Raw genomic sequence first — 21,324 nt, 5'->3', positions numbered from 1 at the left:
TTGTAGTGTTTGTGTTCTGTGGTAGTGTGTTTTTGCTTTGTCTTTCTGTAGACGTGTGTATGTGCATGTGTTTGTGTGTATTTGTGAGCTTAGTTTATCTGCATGTGTGTGAGTATGTACAGTATATGCATATCATGTGTTTGTGTTTGATGTGTATTTGTCAGCTTAGTCTATCTGTGTGTGTGTGCGTCTGAGCCCGTCTGTGTGCGTATGAGAGCCCGTCTATGTGTGTGTGTGGGTGCGTGTGTTTGCGTATGAGAGCCCGTCTATGTGTGTGTGTGGGTGCGTGTGTTTGCGTATGAGAGCCTGCCTGTGTGTGTGTGTGGGTGCGTGTGCGTATGAGAGCCTGCCTGTGTGTGTGTGCGCGCCTGTGAGCCTGTCTGTGTGCGTATGAGAGCCCGTCTGTGTGTGTGTGGGGGGGGCAGTGTATGTGGGTACATGTGTGTGTATGAGAGCCACCTGTGTGTGTGTGTGTGGCTGTGTGTGGGGGCTGTGTGTGTGGGAACATGTGTGTGTATGAGACCCGCTTGTGTCTGTGTGTGGGTGCGTATGTGCATATGTGAGCCGGTCTGTGTGTGTGTGTGTGTGTGTGTGTGTGTAGGTGCGTGTGTGTGTATGAGAGCCCGCCTGTTTGTGTGTGTGTGTGTGCATGTATGTGTGTGGGTGTGTGTGTGGGCTCGAGAGCTTTATGCTGATTGTCGCCTGCTGTGTGCTGTGATGTTGTGCTCATTCCTTTCTGTCCTCCTGTGATTCGCTCCCACCCCCTCACCCCTCGCCTCACAGACCAGCTCTTTAATTAACTAATAGCGGCTTAGCGGTGAGAGACAGGCAGATATGAGGAACGTGGGTGCGGTGTCCCGGGAGATGGTCTGTGAGGTCACTCACTAATTTAAAGCGGCCATGTGGGCCTGCGGGGACTGTAACACTCAGACTGAGGTGACAGTGCTAACTGCCCTCCTGCTTATCCACAGAGAACAGCACTCTGATCCTGCAGCAACTTTAAAAGCGGGGCTCCTTTAATGAGCCCCGTTGAGTTCCGTGTCTCACAGTGTAGTGCAGCGCCTATTGGGCAACATCCGTTCCTTACAGTTTTTGTCCAACGTGTGCATTTAATGGTCCTTCATTACCCTGAACTTTCTTATTTCTCATTTATTATGCCCCCTCTTTTCTCATTTTCCTTTTTTGTGTGCACTTTGTTTTAATTCGTTTTCCTAATTTGGAACGCCCGCTCGTGTATGAGCACTCATTGCGGCAGGCTTTGTTATCGATTCCAGAGCACGCGCTCTACGCCCCAAGCACAAGATTTCACCAACCTTTTCCCCTTCACACTGCAGCACGCAAATCAGGCTGACACAGACACGAGTCTGTGGAAGATTCTTCAGCTTAGTGGGCACCTGACTGACCTGCCGGGGGGGTCTCTAGTGAGTAATGAGATACTGCATTGGCAGCCAACCAAAACCCTCCATTCCCTGGGTGAAACTTGAGCCAGTTATGCACCACCATGCAGGCCTGCCAGCCGCAATCAGGACTGGCATTGTGTATTTTGGTTTTGGTTTTCTTTCTGCCTAACCACTGAAACACTAGTGATGTATTTTTTGATGTCAATGCAAGGTCAAGCTCTGCCCCTAGTCTGCCCCCAGTTTCTCTTCAATATGGAGTCTCTTCAATGTAGATCACAAAATCAAGTGACAGGGTGAGAGGATGAGGCCTGATTTATACTATTTCCACAAGTGTTGTGCGACAAAAATGAAAGTGTCACACAACTTTTGCAGCATTGATGAAGGTCTTTTGCATTGACTTTGACTTTGGTGAAGGTCTGTGATGGTTGTCTGGCTGTCCAATCAATGCTGCATAAAAAGGTTTCCTGTGTCCTCTGCATTTTTGCCATACAACACTTGTCATACGACGGTTGTGCAATGAAGTATAAAACAGGCTTACACTAAAATAGCATAAAAGGGCAATTGCATGTTGCTTTTTGCAATTACAATTGCAAATAGCTAATCTAAGAGTGTAATGGAAAATAGTAGATATGCATATTGAGTCCACCTTGAACAGGGTTACTGAGATTATACAACCCCCCCCCCCCCCCCTCCCCCGCTTTTTACTGGAGGAATAAGCCCCACAAATAATTGATGTGAACTCTAAGGAACCATTCACATGTTGGAGACGCACCAGGCAGGCTGCCCTCCGGCAACACGCATGCCATTAGAGCGCCCCTGTGCATGCGTGTGCGTAAGCGTGTCTGACGTGTGCTGCAGGCAGTGCTGCAGACATGGCTCACGGAACTCAAGAGCTTTTCTTCTGCTTTAACCTTCTGAATATGCGGTTTACCCAGACCCCCTCCCCCCCAGTTTAGTGCCAACATGCTCCGCTTTCTGACCCCTTCTACTGGTGTTACGATCGACATTGCTGTTACAGTCACTTTCGATGTGACATTTATTTTATTTTTTTATCGTGACAGTTTGTTTACACGGCAGGGCCAATTTTTCAAAAACTGGAAAGAAAATGCACAAGAAAATTGGAATGAGTGAGCATGTGGAGAATGGGATGGTGGAGTGATAAAAGCGGGTAGAACAGAGAGAGCGAGAGAGAGAGAGAGAGAGCGCAGAATGTTAAACAAACTGAAGAAAAGCAGCTGATGTAAACGTGTGTGCGTGCACACTGACCAGTGCTTTTTTCACAGCATGGGGCTGAAATCCGCATACTCCCACGATTGAACCTTGCAGAGGCTTAATTATTCAAGGACCATAGATGTCTGCTCGTATCTGAGTGCAGTGGGATAAAAATAGCCTCAGAATTTGCAGGGGTGAGGTGGAGCAGATTGGTACACAGATAATTGGAGGAACAAACCCACAGACAGTCGTGCATGTAGAGAGAATCAGTTATAGGTCCGCACACCCATTCACTGAATGAGTGTCGCCATGAATTGTACACTGCGTATAGTATATGACTATTTGTGAAACCATGTTTACTATGATGTCAGTGATCTTTTTTTATCAGGACAGTGATAAAAGGATAACATCCTAAGTTTTAAGTTTTACGTACATGTACATGTGCCAAGTCGCTGTCAGACTTCAACATAACAGTGAAAGGTGCAGCAGAAGTCCTAAGGAACAAAGCATTTAACAACTGTGCAGGGGGTACTCCAACTGCCATCTGCCCCTGTGATCACTGTAGTTGTGCAGTGGCTTGTAAATGGTCTGATCCATTTGTACATTTGTAAAACCTCTCTCCTCACACCTATCCATCTCAAAACCTGACCGCTTGTTCTTTATTTCCGTATTCCCCCTCTGCGATCACTCCCTCTGCTCACACTAAAGTACCTCTCCTATTTTTAGTTTTATCACTGTCCCTCACTTTCTAAGTATCTCAGGCACAAGAACTTAGCAACAGTTTCCACGGTAACAGAATCCCCCCCCCCCCCCCCCCCCAACCCACACACACAACATAACTCTTTGATCAACTTTGAAATAAGCCATGGAGCGTAATTTAGCTATATGGTATCAATGTCTTCTGTGGGCTTCTACAGAGTTTTAGGGACAATTGCGTGGGGGCACACAAAGCACATCTGATTCTCGCATTATGTATCGTAGCGATACATAGCACTTTACTTATTCATGTGATTATCTAATCAGCCAATTGTGTGGCAGCAGTGCAATGCATACAATCATGCCGATACAGGTTAGGAGCTTCAGTTAATGGTCACATCAACCATCAGGATGGGGAAAGAATGTGATCTAAGTGACTGTGACCGTGGAATGATTGTTGGTGCCAGAATGGGCGGTTTGACTATTTCAGAAACTGCCGATCTCCAAGGATTTTCATGCACAACAGTCTGTAATGGTGCGCAAAACAAAAAACATTCAGTGAGCAGCAGTTCTGCAGGCAAAAACGCCTTGTTAATGAGAGAGGTCAGAGGGCCAGACTGGTGAAAGCTGACAGGAGGGTGACAGTAACGCAAATAACCACACATTACAACAGTGGTATGCAGAAGAGCATCTCTGAACAAACAGCTTGTCAAACTTCTCAGTGGATAGGTTACAGCAGCAGAAGAAAAAATGAAGTCTTAGTAAATACCTAATAAAGTGCTTACTGCAAAGACCTGACAGTTAATGTTCCTCCTCTGGTCACTGTGGAGTTTCTTCCCAGAACCCAAACTTGGTGAAAGTCCTCAACAGCCACCGCCAACACCTTGGGAGGGAATCACAGGAAGTAGTCAGTTAGCACATAGTGATTCCCTCCCGACGATCACCCGAAATGGCCTGCAGCAGGCTGATAGGTAGTGGAGTGTCCATCAATGCAATAATGGAATAAAATAACCAAGCTGTCCCAGTCCCAAAGACCAGACACCCTTGGGATAACACTTATGTTTCTATTGTACGCAGAGTAAGTCATCAGACCAGAACAAGCTTGATGTATACAGTGGGGAACACAACATTCCACTGATGATTACAGGTCTTCGAAACAGAAAAAAAACCAGTGGTCAGCCCTTTGGTGGCTAGCCACTGCAAAAATATGTTTGCTACAGCATGTGCCAAAAGTCCAAGCTATTCAAACTGAGCTTAAGCTGACCAGTACCATTTTAAAAGCAAGTGCTAGCTTGAGCTTTGGCTCAACAGGATTCCAGTCACAATTAGCCCAGAAAATGTAAATCTCATTCATAAAAATGTATATTTTTTCTGCATCTAAAACTAGCTGCATTGAGCAGTTTTCCTAATTGAAGCAAGGATAGTGTTGTTACTGAGTCTCTGGGAGAGACTAGTTTGCTTCCGTTCGCAGAAATGATGACAGGACCACTTTTGTGTCTTGCCCCAAAAAAGGAATGCAGGAAGCAAGGCCTTTCGACCCACTTGTAATTTTAAATTGATTTAATTGATAAATGATAGCAGCCATACTGTACCTTACATTGTCAGTCCTGGCATGTGGTGCCATGTTGTCTTCATTTGACACTCGATAGGCCTGTGGGAACTGGGACATGTCATGGGGGTTAATACCATATCATCTTATTTGTATCATTTTACAAGGCTCTGTGTCTTGAAGGAAGTTATCTACTCCAATAATACTGTAAAAGGTTACCCCAACACCGGGAGAAAGATATCAGAGAATCTATGACAATTTGTTCATATTCGCATCCAATTAATCGGCAGGTGGCAACACATTTATTCACTCATAAAAGGGGGGTGGGGGTGCAGCTATTTTGTTGCTGGCTCCTTGATCATGAAAGTGCATTGTACATGAGTCAAGTTGTTATTCTTGGTTTCTTGGTTGTCCAAGGAGATGTTTCTTGGCAACTCTTCCCACACAGTCAGTTTCCAAAGACAGCCAGGGTGATGCAAATTAGAGTGTTAATTAAGGTTGTGCAAGGAGCTAAAGGCTAACTTTTTGAATTAAGTTTTAAATTAAAAGATTCGCCATCATCATCGTCGTCGTGGTTATCATCATTATCATCAGTTCCTTGGAGATCACACTTTTTATATAACGTATCCAATATCGCGAAGAAAGTACGCGAATAGTTTCTGCTGAGGCGTTATAAGTGATGCTACTGCTTCAGTAAGCTACAGCTTCGGGATTTGGTTCCCTCGCTTATCTGTAATGTCCAGTCCAGGATATAAAGGATAGATCTTGGAGCGAAAGCGTTGAACAACCTGCTTGATGTGAAAAGTTATAAAAGTGTCGGCTATACAACGTGTCCCAAGGGGCACGTTACAGGCGCACTAGAACTTCAGTTGGCAAGTTACAGTTCACCTAATAAAGACAATAGTAGCTGCCTTATACATCGCTTGACGGTGAACCGTTGACTGTATACCGTCAAGGTTGGCAGTTGTGTGGCAGCAACCGCGTTCGTTCAGTCCGCGGGGTTAATCAGATTACCAGTTAGATTAAATGTGAAACAGAAGGATGTCTGTTACTAGCAGAAATCAGAAAGGTATTGGGGCCGTGTAGCCTATTATTCAATACAGTAAATCTACCAATATTAATCGTACATCTAGCCTAAAAACGATTGTCCCAAAAGAAGGAATAAAAACCATTTCTGTCATACGAAGGCGATGCAGTACTGTAGTTCATCAGAATTATGCAATTTAACCATATTTCTACGATTGTTTTAAAGCTGTAACGATGATAAATCAAATATGAATTATTAGAATGCAATGGATATGTAGCATATTATGCAGCTAGTAGCCCATCGAAAGAAAGTTAATCTCTTGAAAATCCTGTAGTCTTTAATTCCCCTCAAATTCCCCCTGAGTTTGCAGCACCTTGCACCCAGTCATGCCAGCTGTAGTCGCCAACATTGATTGAAATACTACAAGACTGCAGTGCTGAAGAATCTTCTTTCAACTTTTTAAATTAAAATAAATTGGATTGAATTTAGAAAGGCGACCCAGACTGAGCCAATCAACGTTCTAGTAATAGTCTACTGGATTTTGAAACAATATCACATAACTAGGATCACTTTGCAATTGGTTAATTTTTATTTGATATGAAACACTGATTAGGTAGCAGAAACCCCTGCTCATTGGAGCGGTTGCCTCACCCCCCCTCACCCCTACGTGTCCCTCTCCTGAAAACTGCAATGGCGGTGAAAACTGGTAGACAACTAACGAATTAAAACGGATAGGAACGGGATTTCTGGAGTGTCATCTTCGCTTGTTGTTCTCCGCCCCCCCCCCCTCTCTCTCTCTCTCTCTCTCTCTCTCTCTCTCTCTTTCTCTCTCTCTCTCCTGCGAGGCGAGCGAGAACAGAAAAGGCTGGGACCTTTATCGACAGTCCAGCTGTCAAAGAGTGCACAGAAAGTGAGTGAGAACGGAACGAACGAAGCGACCATACAGCGCAAGATCAAACAGTTGCTTACTATGCAGGTAAACTATTATTATTATTATTATTATTATTATTATTAGTATTTTTACTACTAGTCTTTGCCAGGCTAGTCTGCTTTGAGGCGCATTTCAAGTGAGTTGCACCGGAGTTGCAGCCTACTTAACGACTACCTACGCTGGCCAATGCTGTGCGACTTTGATGCCAAGATTTATGTAATCGCGGTATTTTATTCGTTTGAATTTTTTAGTTTTTTATTATTATTCCTTCATTTAGTCTACTGTGTAGTGTACTGTGCCCAGTGACTTAATATGAATCCGGAAAGCACGCTGGACACGTTGGATCGTGCGTTGTGCGTTCAATTTCTGTGGACACTTGGTTTTGTGTTTTAAGCATACACCTTCTCAAGTAATATGCTTTCAAATGTAGCTGATTATTTGGATATATAATGTATATACAAATTGTCTGACTATTATTTTATTCTGAATAGATTGTATTTAGAGGATTACATTTTAAACCAAAGCATCAATGTGCGACATGAAGGCTTTTTACGTCACTTGATAAATGTTGTAATATTTCTTGTTATATTCAAGCGGGTTGGAAAATAATTTGAGCAATAATTCTTCGTGGCAAGTAAAGTCTCCCAAAAGTAGTTTCTGGGAACCCTGCTGCATATGCTGTGTTGTGGTTTAGTTCAGGTAAACTTACTCAGGTAAATATGCTTTTCAATATTTATTATTATTTTATTTTGCTTATGCTTTTCAGTATTTATTTATTGTTTGGAATTCAGTTCTAAGCCTTTTTTTCCACTGATAGAGATTCAGTTTCCATTACAAGGTATGCGCACTTTCCACATGAAGAAGTGCAATATGATTTGTACCTGTCTTTCTATCAGCCAATCAATCAAATCAAATTAAATAGTGTTTTTATGTAATGTAAACCCTTCTGCATCCTACAGCTCTGTTAGCATCTGCTTAGATTCTGGCAGCATAGTAGCTTACTCTTGGGCAACCAGTATGGAGTTATAGAAACCCCAATACTCTTAAGCACAGCAGTGGTTTGAAATGTCACAGGGGCAGGGAGGGTATGTTTTAAAGGGCTCTAAGTGGTTGTGACAAAGGAGGATTGACATCAGTTTTTAGCAAAGACTTTCTGGCACAGACTGGGGCTTTATAAGAGCCAGGTGAGCAGGCTTGTGTGTGTTCCTATGGCTGTCCAAGGTCCTGGAAAAGGAGCAGGGCCGAATTGTACGAGAATATTTTCACCTTGTACACACTCATGTTCACGCATGCATGCATGTACCCACATATACACATACACACACACAGCTCACACCTGTAAGTGGTTAACATTAATTCATAAAGGTGCGGCCACTCTCATGGGGTGACATGGCTCAGGCAGTAAGAGCAGTCGTCTGGCAGTCGGAGGGTTGCCGGTTCGATCCCCCGCCTGGGCTGTGTCGAAGTGTCCCTGAGCAAGACACCTAACCCCTAAATGCTCCTGACGAGCTGGTCAGCGCCTTGCATGGCAGCCAATTGCTGTTGGTGTGTGTGTGAGTGTGTGTATGAATGGGTGAATGAGAAGCATTCATTGTAAAGCGCTATATAAATGCCAACCATTTACCGCTAGAAAAGCATGTAACACATATTCTTACAATAATAATTACTCTAACAAAGGGAATTTGACACAAGCATGTAGGCATGCATGTCAAAAGGCTTCCTAAACTATTTCCATATTGATTGGGTTTTAAGGAGATGTCAGATCTTTGTTGTGTTAGCCACAAATGTGCTATTACTGTGTAATCTACCTGCATTATCTTTATTCCCCAGGGATGTTTGCAATGAGTTTTAATTTCCTGATATGTGCAAACAGACCATGTGGCTGGATATGTTACTTTTTGATGGAGTGTGTGGTTTGTTTGTTTTATCTGTGTATTAGGATATGTTTTATTATACTGTAAAGGTTTATTCTTCCGAAGATCATTCAAATATACAGGCTGACATATGTAACATATGTAATAACAATGTGCATGATATGCAATATTTAAAATGAGGACAATAGGAAGATTAAATTGTAGAAGTGCTGTAAATGTAGGAACATGGCTCATTGTGTGGTGAGGGTTCCAGTGGTTGCTGGCTGCTGTTTGTAGTTGGCCTGTTTGTCAGTGCAGATAGAAAGAGCAAAACCCACTATTGAACATAACAAACTATGGGAAGTCACAGTGATTTGATCTCACGCAAAGATTAATTTAAAAAAATGCTCAAGGGTGACTTGAATATAAAAATAAAGGATGAGTTGATTCCTTCAACAGTTCAGATTAAGTTTTGTGGAAAAAAGGTCAAGCAGTATTTGCAACGATTCCCCAGGCAATGGTTTTATTGGATATGCTGTACCAGGGAATCCACTGCAAGTTAGTAAGCATTTAGGTAGCTTGAAACATTCAACCAAACACTTTGTTTTATTTTGGTTCTGAATGCCCTGAGGTGTTTTTAATACTGTGCATTATTAATTCAGTGGTGTTTTGGTTTATACGATCATTTTATAGTTTCTCATCTATGAAAGTGCTGCAATAGTAAAAAATGCTCGCAGTGTGGCTTGGTACTTTAGCACGGAAAGAGGCTTCATGAATCTCAGAATTGGTGGAGTTACCATGTGCTGTCAATCCTGGACATTACTAAGTGGAAAATACTTGCTCTCTATAACAGAATACCAGTACTTGAATGCCGTTATTTGTCGTTAACTGTTTTTAATGGAATCACAGGTAAAAACCATGATTAGATCAACAGTCCATCATATTGTTATGTTTTAATGATAACTGAACCCACCTAAAGTACTGTCCATAAAACAGATTGGGGGTTCGATGCCATTTTTATGAATGAATTTTCCGGACATGCCTAGCCTTGTATGGAATTTTTGGGGCGTCGATTATGCTCATTCACAATTCTCATGCATGTGCTCTCATTCTTAAAGAGGAGGAGCTCTGTCATGTTTATGTGGTCATTTAGGACCGTTTTATTAAAGCAAATGAGTGCAGCTCTGTTATGCAAATGACCAGATGTGTCACAGTAAAGGCTTTGCTTCATCAGCCTCTACTGCAGGGATAGTCAATCTTTCCCAGAAAGGGCCGGTGTGGGTGCCGGCTTTTGTTCCAGCCAAGCAGCTACACACCTCTTTCTACTGATAAACCGGTCTTTGCTATGGACCTTGATTAGTAGAATCACATCTGCTTGGTTGGAACAGGCACCTGTACCCACACCAGCCCTTTCTGGGTAAGATTGAGGACCCCTGCTCTACTGCATATATTTTGGCCTGGCTGCTTTAGATGGATAAACAATGATATTGTAGAAATACTTTCAGGAAAAGAGAACATCCTGTAGAAGGGATAGTCAGCCTATCACGCATAATTGGGGCGGGGTTAATTGCAGCCCCACCCACAGGGTCAGGATATCAGCGGGTCACAGGAGACTTCAATTGGTTACTTAGACTTTCTGGTATGACAGTATAGTTTAGGCAAAAGCCAGCACACCTTTATTTGTTGATAATGTCATTTTCAGTGCTTGTCTTTTCAGGCCTTAAATAGCCTCATTGCTGTCCACAGCACTTTTTGCATTCTTTAATGCTTTCTTTTGGGTTGCTGATACATTGTATTATTCCATTTCATTTAGCAGATGCTTGTATCTAAATCCACTTATACAGCTGGATATACACTGAGGAAATTCACATTGAAGGGATAGCTCACATTTTTTGCACTGGGCCCTCTGAGCTACTCGCCACAAATAATTTGATAAATTGGGGGATACAGAATGAAGATATATATATATGCAAGCCATATAACTGCTCATGATTGTCCACATGGGGGATCAACCTTACAATATGTTTTTCAATTTAACAGACACATATTGCATTTATAAATAAATACATTTATTCTGGATTTATTTTACTGAAGCAATGCAGTTTAAGTACTTTGTTCAAGACTGCAATGCTTCAACTGAGAGTCAAATGGAATTGAAGTTGCAAGCCATCATGTTGCACTGCTGTTGTGTATTTTCTTTCAGTCCAAATGCAGCCAATTTACGTACTTAGCACTCCATTTTTACGAAGATTTGTTTTGCAAAAATAGAATGGAAATGTTTCTGTGCTGCACCTGCCATAACAGAGAGGAACCAGGAACCGAGGGGGACTCGCGTTCTTCAAATCTCCTAGGAAACGCTTCATGAATGAGTCGTGTGAGTTTTGCAGCTCTTATTGGTCTTCATTATTGGATGCAAAGTGGCTGAGTTATTGGAAAGTAAACAAAGTATCCTGACTGATTTTGATGCTTCTCCAGTTCCCTTGGCCGGCTCCCTTGCTCCCCCTGCTGGAGAACTGCCGCAGTGTTGCGTGACTGTCGGGGGAAGTTGGGTGGGAGTGTGGGTGGGGCTGTGGTAGTGGGCAGTCTGCTCGGTACTATGAGGGACCTTGATAAACCCTGGTAGTGGTGGGCACTACTATGAAAATCACTAACTCACATGAATAAATCAAAAGATGATAGAGACTGCTGTAATGATCTTACATTCTGGGAGGTTCTGTGCATATGGGCACATCCCCCACAACCTGAATACCTTTATGCAAGCAGATGCTCATGCGTTCATGAATTGTTCTTGCATCTTTACACACACACACACACACATACACACACAGCGAACTCTAACACATTCACACACACAAAGAATGTGCCACCTGCGAAGAGCGCAGTTTTGCTTTCTTCTTGCAGATATTATCATGATCAGACATGGAGAGACCAGAGTGTGCATTTGGACAGGAGGTCAGAGAGTAAAAGTCCTGCCATGTGTTTCTTCCACCCATAAAGTCAGCCAGCTGATTTCACTAATGAGTTCTACCCTCTTGCTGAAGAATTGGGGTAATTCCCGGCGATTGGAACAAGATACTGGAGAGGAAATGGGCGTTGCTCAGAGTCCCCAGCTGGTGGCAACGAGAGCACAGAGTCAGTATTTTGGGTCATCTGCATGGCTAAACCTGGCAGCAACAGATGACAGGTCAGGTGACAGGAAGGAGGAAATGCTTTGTTTGGTAATGGAGGATAGGTGAGTGTACAGAACAGCAAAATATAAATTTAAATTTAGCCAAATTCTGTCTCAACCTTTCCATGTACTCCTACATACAAGAGAGGTGTTTGGGATACCTGTTTTCTTTTTTTATATGGCCCATTCTGTTTATCAGACTCTGTTCTTTGTTCTCTTCTGTTCCTTCTTTCATTTTGTACCTTCCTTTCCTCTTCCTTATCTCCATTTCATCCCATCTTCTGAGTGAATCTGACGTCCCAGTACAACGGCAGATGCACTGTGCTGCAGGTGGTGCAATCTATGAAAGGATAGTGTAAGTTTGAGGCAGATTTAGCCTGAAGAAGAAGAAGAAAGCTTAGCCCACGTGTTAGTCTACAGTCTGTTCTCAGGGGCGGCCATGAGCATCTGTGAGCGTGCTGTTTCACTGCAGTCTGTGCAGCGCTGGCACGTCTGCGTCCCAGGGTCCTAGGGTTTCCAAGTTTCAGATGTTAGGCGGGACGTCCTGTATTTCACCCAAAAATGGTTGGTCCAGTCCGGTTTGCCCTTCATCTCGTATTTCCCGACGTCCTGTATATTTCGCAATTCATTTTAGTTAGTGTAACAAATACAGGAAAACAAAGTGACCTTGTACGAGTACACTATTTGTGTGTGTGTGATTTGCATGAATATGTGCAGTGTGCTACTTCATACAGCATGCAGTATGTGATGTGTATGTGTGTGTGGGTGGGTGTGGGCATGTCTACTTCACTTGCTCCCCATAAATAATTCAGCATGGCCAGCGCCCTAATACAGTCACCTTCAAGATGCAAGCATGGGTCTTTGTGAGAGAGAACGACAGAAGGAGCAAGGTAAGAGAGGCCAGTCTGCCACTGTCTTAATCTCAGAGTCGTCCCACACACATTAACATACAGCAGCCACATGGGAACTGTTTGCAATGCACTACTCCAGTCCCATTGTTGTTTGTAGCCTTAAGAGTGGTCTGTCTGTGTGTGTGTGCCTGCATGCATGAGTGTGTGCATCTGTCCGAATCTACAAATCTTGAAAGTAAACATGGGCTGTAATGATCACGTGTGGTTATTGTTATATAACCCATCCCCCCCCCCCCATCACCACCACCCCCACCTCTCTGGTCCTCTTTCTTGCTGTACAATGTTCAAAAATAGCTATGCAAATGTCTGCTGTGTAAAAATGGTTCTGAATCTCCTCATTATTCCTTTGCTTCTGTTCTACCCGATTGACTTCTACCCCCCACTGATGTCTCCTCTCTCTTTATGGGAAGGGGTTATTCCGATGGTTGTAGAAATCATTTTTATCTCACTCCCACCCCCTATATCCTCACACTCCCTCCCTATTCCACATGGCTGATAAACAAAGACTTTGTCAGACTGTCATGGCTGCCTTTGTAGTGGGGAGAGTCTTAATTAATACCCTTTCTCAGACAGTTTTGTGACATTTGTTTGGGGGTATATGTAGATTATAGCCATTGGAATGAAAGGCTTTTTTCCTTTGCTCATTGACTGTGGTGTACCCTAAAACCACATCACCTTCACAACCTTTGGAGCAGACCTATTCTCCCTGAAGCCACACACCTTCACAACCTTAGGAGCAGACCCATACAGTAATGGCTCAGGTTTTGACTTCCAGGGGCCGCCCCTGACCGCATCCCTGGTTCTTCTCCTCTAGGAGTGCGGCACCGTCAGAAAAACCAAGCAGCTCTTCCTCAGTGCCTGAGCTCTGCTGCTAACTGAGCATCTTATCGGGTCAATTGCAGCGTGCTCATCTGGAGTTTATACAACAGGTTTAAACTCATAGACCACAGAACTGCACCACAACTGTAGCAGCTATCCTAATCTGTGGCATGAGGATTAGCGCCCCCAATTGTAGTGCGGTTGTGTAGTCTAGAGGAATCTTGAGGTTTTTTTTTTACCTCTGATCATTGTGAGTGCTTGTGTTTGTATGTGTGAGAGAGAAAATGTGTGTGTGCTAATGTGTGTTTGTCTGTATTAGCATGTGTGTGCATGTACTGTATACACTCAGTGAGCACTTTATTAGGTATTTATTAGACTTCTACTGCTGTAGCCTATCCACTTAGAGGTATGATGCATTGTGTGTTCAGAGTAGGATTGCCACCTCTGTCCTGAAAAAATCCTGGACACAGACGAAGCTTGCAAACTGAGTAAGCCAGACTGTCAATCGCTCTCGAGGGTGCATGAGCCTGAAGGAATGTGGTGCGCAACTACCTTGTGCTTGGTGCCAATTCCACTTTCATTACAAAAATAAAGAGTGTAATTCATGAAGGTTAATAACGTCTCTGCACCATTTGTTACATTACATTTAGGAACGAACACTGGATATGCTGTCTACATTTCATTAAGCAATACTAATGTATGCAACACTCAAAAATACTTAGATTCCGGGACATTTCGTTTAATTCTTTTTTTCAGGACAGACAACAAAAATCCGGGACAGTCCCGCAGAATCCAGGATGGGTGGCAACCCTAGTTCTTCTGCATACCATTGTTGTAATGTGTGGTTATTTGCATTACTGTCACCTTCCTGTTAGCTTTGACCAGTCTGGCCATTCTCTTCTGACGTCTCTCATTAACAAGGCATTTCTGCCTGCAGAACCGCTGCAGGCTGGATTTTATTTTTGTTTGTTTTTTGCACCATTCTTTGCAAACAAGAGACTAGTGTGCATAAAAATCCCAGGAGATCAGCAGTTTCTGAGATACTCAAACCACCCTGTCTACCACCAACAATCATTCCACAGTCAAAGTAACTTAGATCACATTTTTGGTTGGTGGTTGATGTGAATATTAACTGAAGCTCCTGACCTGTATCTACATGATTGTATGCATTGCACTGCTGCCACACAATTGGCTGATTAGATAATCGCATGAATAAGTAGGTGTAATAAAGTAAAAATGTTCCTAATAAAGTGCTTGGTGAGTGTATGTGTGTGTTTTTGTGTTTATGTACTGTGAATATGTGTGTGTGTGTGTGTTTGTCTGCATGTACAGTTTCTGTGTGTGTGTGTGTGTGTGTACATGTGTGTGTTTTTGAATGGTTCCGTGCCCTCCTTACATTGCTGTTCTGCAACCGCTGTCCCTCCCTGATGTTTTATTGATGCTGTTTTTAAGGAGTCTGAATTATTGAGAGTGTTTCTAAGCGGCCTGCATCAACTGTTTCTTCTTTCCTTCAAACAGGGGGAGCCAGCGGGGCTCCCCAGATATTTTACCCCATTTCTTCAGCTGTGTGCATCCTACCCCCAACAAAGCGCTCACACACGAGGCACACACACACGAATGAACTGCCTTACTCCCAGCACACACACCAAGCGCCCTACATGTACACACACATACACAACCAGAAACACGAACACACACATACAGCCCTCTACGCAAACACAGTCCCCTATATACATACATATGTACTAACAGAAATGTGCAACTCCAAATATACTCCTGTACACACTCACACACATCCTGCACCCCACACAGATCTTGTCTTGGGGCCGGTCTGCATGGTTGGTTCCTGTGAATTGGCTTAGTTTTCATTTTCTGACAACTCTATAAACTACGCTGGTTTTCTACTGTTCTTGAGCACAGTAAAATCTTTAAGATACACTTGCAGTCTGTGGCTGTAGCTGGTGATGTGATTGAGCAAATTAAATAATTAAGAGCAGAAACAAATGTAATTTAGCGTTTCCTCTATGTATTCCACTTCAAAAAAATATGGGTGGCCATCAAAGTGAAGATTCTCGCCAACATCCTTGTAATAGTCCGACGAATAATCAGCCATTGGGTTTGGATTTTCCATGTTATCTTATAAAGGTGAGCCACACACCACTGTAAACAATGCATTTTCGGATTGTACAGTATGTAGCTTGTACAGTAGGTCAATTCAGCTGATAAAGAATTTAGATAAGGTTTAGATAAACTGCACTTGTTTGAGCTAAATTGAACCTGTATCTCTTGATATGACCCATTGACACCACTGTGAAGCTCCTGACATTGTGAAAAAACAACCTCTAAAGAACAAAAAACTGCACAATGAAGCAGCTACAAAAATAAGATCCAGTTTGAAAAGAAAAACAGAATTATCCTTTAAAAGAGAGCGATCGGCAGCCGCGGTGGCTCAACAGGCTAAGATGCAGCGGACTTGCGGTTGCAGTTCGTTGCAGTTGTACGCCGAGGACCGGGGTTTGATTCCCGGTCCTGCCAAAAGCCATGTTCGGCCGGGTCTCCTGGAGCTTGCTGCTCCAGAGGGAGGGACTTGGCAGGATCACCGTGCACAACAGCACCCCGAGCACCTCGGAATCACAGTCACAAGCATGAGACGAGACGGCTTGAAGAAGGCGTGTTGCTCTCCTTCGGGCCACCGAGGGACCGAGGGACGGGGTGTGGGTGGTGTATCCCCCAGCTAACACTAATTGGATTACATAGGGTACAATTGGCTCCCAAATTGATAGAAAAAGGGAAAGTGACCAGTCTTCCCAGAAGCAGGCAGGGTGAGTCAGGAACTCCCATGCCCTGTGTCCACTGGGTGCTACTGGGGGCTTCCTCGCAATGTGTCGCCTCTTCAGCCAGTCAGTGCTGAAACACCCCTGTGGTTTGGCGAGGCTGCAGCTCTGACGTCCCAGAGCTGGAGTGTTTGTGTGTCTGTGTGTGAGAGTTGTTTGTGTGCTGAAGGGGTGGATTATAGTGTGTCTGTACTGCTGCTGTATGTAGAAGAAAGACAGTGGCAGGACTGGTATCCTGTTATTCAGGAGCTACACTGTGTGTGTGTGTGTTTCTTTATATGTGGGTGTTTGTTTGTGTTCCTGTGTGTGCGTGTGTGTGTGTGTCTGTGTGTGTGTGAGTGTGTGTGCCTGGGTGTGTGTGTGTGTGTGTGTGTGTGTGTGTGCCTGGGTGTGTATGTGTGTGTCTGGGTATGTGTGTTTGTGTGTGTGCTTGCACATTCCCAATACTAAAATACTGTGACTGCATCCCTGTGTGTTGCGCAGCATCAGTGTGGGCATTAGAGGGTATTTTCCCACTGTGGCCGGCCAGGCTGGATTGGTAGAAGTAGCACCCTGTGACCTCTAGAGCAGAAACAGAAGCTGTGTATGAGAAGCTTGCCCACTTTGATCAACTCCTGCTGGGCTGCATTATATGTGCATATCCTCAGTCCAGTGGAGGTCAGCTGTCAAAATATTACCACTGTGGCAGAACAGTGGGAGGCAATAGTGACAACACTCTCCTCTAAAATTACCCTCATTCCTGCATCTACCTGTGCCTGACACTCTTCCATCTCCCCCTCAAATGTACAATAATTTAATCATTGAATAATTTGTGAAAGGGATAGTTATGAATGTGCGGCTACAGGTTATGCAGTTAATGCCTCCGAATGGAATCATGACATGATTCACTTGTCTGTGTGTACTACACAAAACCATACTCTGTACTATCCTAACTCTCTGTAATGTACTAACCCAATGGTTTCCAACCTCTTGGGAGACCCTCTGTGTACACTGGTTTTAATTCCAACCACAATTGCAATCAGAGAATTTTAATGAGATGTTCACTCTTCTTAATCAGGTGCTTTTCATGTTGAGAGGTTTCCCTCTTAAGCTACTTGTACATGGTATCAGAAATAGTGATGCACACAGTGCTTATTCTGTTATATTCCAAACAAAAAATAAAGGTAAGGTAATAAATAAATAAATAAAATGAATTTATCAAATTAAAGACTGAGGTGAATCAGCAGGTTCCTAATCTCATTTAAATTAAATTTAAATTGACAGTGTGTTAAAATTCAGAGATTGCAACTGTGTTTGGAAGGAAAACCAGCATACACCGCTAAGCCTAATGGACCGAGGTTGGGAAACACTGTTAACCCCTGTCTCTTTCTATTATACAAAACCCACTTTCTCTGTAATGTTCTAACCCCTTTCTCTCAACACAGTACTAACCCCTTTCTCTCTCTTTAGCACACTAACCACTTTCCCGTCTCTGTCCTATACTGATTCTGTACCGTAATGTGCACTTTCTCTCTATACTATACAAACCACTCACTCTCTGTATTATACTACCCCACTTCTCTCTGTGCTATTCTACATACTATCTCTCTGCACTGTACTAACCCCTCTCTCTGCTTCACTAGTGCCTATCTCTGCACGTGTCTAGAGGTGTAGCCACAATAAGATCCGCACAGCCGTTGGGCCCTTGAGCAAGGCCCTTAACCCTGCATCACACCAGAAAGAATGCGTATGCCACTTTCTAAGCAAACTTTGGCATTTATAAAAAACTAACTTGACGGGAAAATGTGCGGTCCTCCACGGAAACTCTGACCCATGCGTACGCACATTAACTGGAAAATGAGAAACTGCGACTCCGATGGCAATGGGATGAAACGCGAGAAATGGTGTGAAATTGATACTGTTGTGTCCTGTGCCTTTAATGCTCGTGACGTAAGATCAGGAAAACGGGAAGTGAAACAGGATGTAAAAAGGTATAAAGATTTGCCGGGAGTTGTGGCTGGGTATGGCTGCTGTAAGGACGTGCTTCGTCCCTGTTATACTTATTAAAGTGTTGTATTGTTGACTCTCGCTATACGGGTTCTCTCCCTTCCTAAGTGCAACACAACATTTGGCGACGAGAGAAGTCGAAAATGATACACAACAGATACCACTGTGTAAAATAAATCGAAATATTACCTCTCACGTATCATATATGAAGAGTTAATTTGCAAAAACGGATAAAAGCCTCTCTTACAACGAATAAACAAACAGCTGTTGATTGATCCTCCCTGGAGTGCCCAAAAAATATGATTTAGGATGATGAATATAAACGGAGATGTTGTAAAATAATCCCTCAAATATGTAGACGAATTGTTAAACAATACTTCATGTTATTAAATGTATTCTCATAAACAATTTGGTGAACAGTCGGACAAATTACGCTGCACTGATGCCGTTTACAATGCGTCAGTCGGGCAGATACGAGTGCATAGTTTCATATATTGATATCATATTCATATATTATGTTTTATAATGTGTTTATTGTTACGGATTTTTGTTCGTTTTATCTCTTAATTTTGTAACTGTGTTTTCAATGGTGCTAGACAAATAACGTGTATTATTATCATTATCATTATTATTATTATTATTATTATTATTATTATTATTATTATTATTATTATTATTATCATCGTCATCATCACATTCGTTGTGCAGAACTGTTCGTCATTTACAATCAATGAGGATAATTCCCACACCTGTAGCTTTTCAGAGGCAATCAAATGGCTGAAATCCCTTTTCTTGGCCTTCTTTTCAGCGTTTGCCATTGTTGTCTTCGTGAAATGCATATTCATTAGGGATGTTTCACTGCCTATTTATAGGCACCTGTGGGCGGGACATGAAGCTGGCAAAGGTGTGCCACATTTAGAGTTGATTGTGATTTATAAAGGAAAACTGGCGTGGGACGTGCGTATGCACTGTTTTATAAATCAGAATATTTTTGTGCGTACGCACGTCCTGGGTTTCATGCTTACGCAACCTTTTGACGTGAATCCTACGCACAGTTTTATAAATGAGGCCCCAGGGGAGGATTGTCTCCTGCTTAAGCTTAATCAACTGTACGTCCCTCTGGATAAGAGCCAGTAATGTAATGCAATGTACCGTCCCTTCTTTGTACCATCGTGACCTCTGACCTCTGACTGTGCCTGCAGGCTGATGGGAAGGCGGTGGACGGCAGCTTGCTGGGCGATGCAAACGGGGTGGAGCCGAGCCCCGGGGGGCAGAGCGAGGGCGGGGCCAAGTGGCAGAAGCCGCGGCTCACCCGCAAGACCCTCATGAAGTGCTGCCTGGTCAAGTGGATCATCGCAAGCGCAGCGCCACAGGGGCCAGGTAGGGGGCGACCCTGAGCACTGAAATAAACACATCTGCAAGGAAGCAAACTACAAAACACACTTCTTCTTTCTCTGAACACCACGGTGGTGTGGCTCAACCAGTGTTGGGACATGGTGTTGTTTGCAAAAGTTATGCATCTAATAAACTAAAAGGCTAATAAACAGAAACACCACATCATTTTTTTAGAAAATGTTTTTGCTAAACAATTTGTTTAAACTGGTTTGAAGCAGGGCGGCACGGATGGTGCAGTGGGTAGCACTGCCGCCTCACAGCAAGGAGGTCCTGGGTTCGAATCCCCGTCGGCCGGGGCCTCTCTGTGCAGAGTTTGCATGTTCTCCCCGTGTCTGCGTGGGTTTCCTCCGGGTACTCTGGTTTCCTCCCACAGTCCAAAGACATGCATGTTAGGCTGATTGGAGAGTCTAAATTGCCCGTAGGTATGAGTGTGTGAGTGAATGGTGTGTGTGCCCTGCGATGGACTGGCGACCTGTCCAGGGTGTATTCCTGCCTTTCGCCCAATGTATGCTGGGATAGCCTCCAGCCCCCCTGCGACCCTGTTCAGGATAAGCGGGTTCAGATAATGGATGGATGGATGGATGGATGGATGGATGGATGGATGGTTTGAAGCAACGTTATTCTGCAAAATTACTTCTGATGGTCAATTGTTCCAGTATTTAAGGTAACATGAACTTTGAGCAGAGTCACAGTGTTAAACACGATGGCACGACAGAAGGAGCTCTCTGAGATTGTTCTTAGCCACATTGTAGCCTTACATGATGCTGGTTGGTCACTCAATGAAAATAATCATCTGGTGACATAAAAGTTATGACTTGGCCCGCTCAAAGTCCAGACCTTAATCTGATTGAGCAAATCTGGGATTTGCTGGATGCCAAGATAAATAAATCTGTTGTAACACCGAAAGAATCTCTTTGGAATGAACTTCAAACAATATGTAATGGTTTAACAAGTGAAGAAATGCAAAAATATGTGAACGATTAAATCCAAAGCAAAGGGTGGCCACACTAGATATTGACTTTTTTCTCCAAAAGAGTCTATTATTTTTGTTTTCACAATACATTGTTATCTGTTTACTTATTTTACATTACATTAACCAATATTACATTAAATAATTACTTGATTAGTACTTGGTTTCTGATTTATCTTCATTGTGTTAATTATCAATGCACACTACTGTATTTCTCTTTCAAATGGGTCAAATTAAAAGTCTTATTATGTCAGAGCTGTACACATTACTGTATCCACCATAGGGATCGGAGGAGGAAGCTAAGCCTCCAAACGTCCTCACTCCAGCATGCGGGCGAAGCAGGCGAAGGTGTGATGAGAAGGGTGGGGGTGGGATTCATGGGAGGGCTGGGCCCAACTCACTCTCCCCCTCTCTGGCCTCGGCCCAAAATGTTTAAATTATTGACGTTTTTTCTCACCCTCGGCTAACGTTTGTGCCCGCTGAATGGAGATGCTGCAGCTCCACCCCGACCCTGTTTCCTCCTCTGTCTCTCCCCCCGCCAACAGGGACTTTGTCCAGCCGGACGGGGGACC

General features: G+C 43.4%; 1 protein-coding gene across 2 annotated transcripts in view; it reads left to right on the top strand.

Moving 5' to 3' along the window:
* Positions 1–21,324, top strand: part of LOC133105560 (calsenilin) — a 43,300-nt gene that overhangs the window by 516 nt on the left and 21,460 nt on the right. The window contains exons 1-2 of one of the 2 annotated variants that reach the window (XM_061215733.1): positions 6,739–6,860; positions 19,590–19,767. In XM_061215733.1, coding sequence (XP_061071717.1) covers positions 6,855–6,860; positions 19,590–19,767 — 184 coding nt within the window. In that variant the 5' untranslated portion in view covers positions 6,739–6,854. Of the gene's footprint in view, positions 1–6,738; positions 6,861–19,589; positions 19,768–21,324 lie in introns of those variants that run through there. The other variant, XM_061215735.1, reaches the window with a different exon arrangement.

This window comes from Conger conger, chromosome 12, assembly GCF_963514075.1.
Source record: "Conger conger chromosome 12, fConCon1.1, whole genome shotgun sequence".
Classification (NCBI taxonomy): Eukaryota; Metazoa; Chordata; class Actinopteri; order Anguilliformes; family Congridae; genus Conger; species Conger conger.
This window is presented reverse-complemented; position numbering and strand designations above follow the sequence as displayed.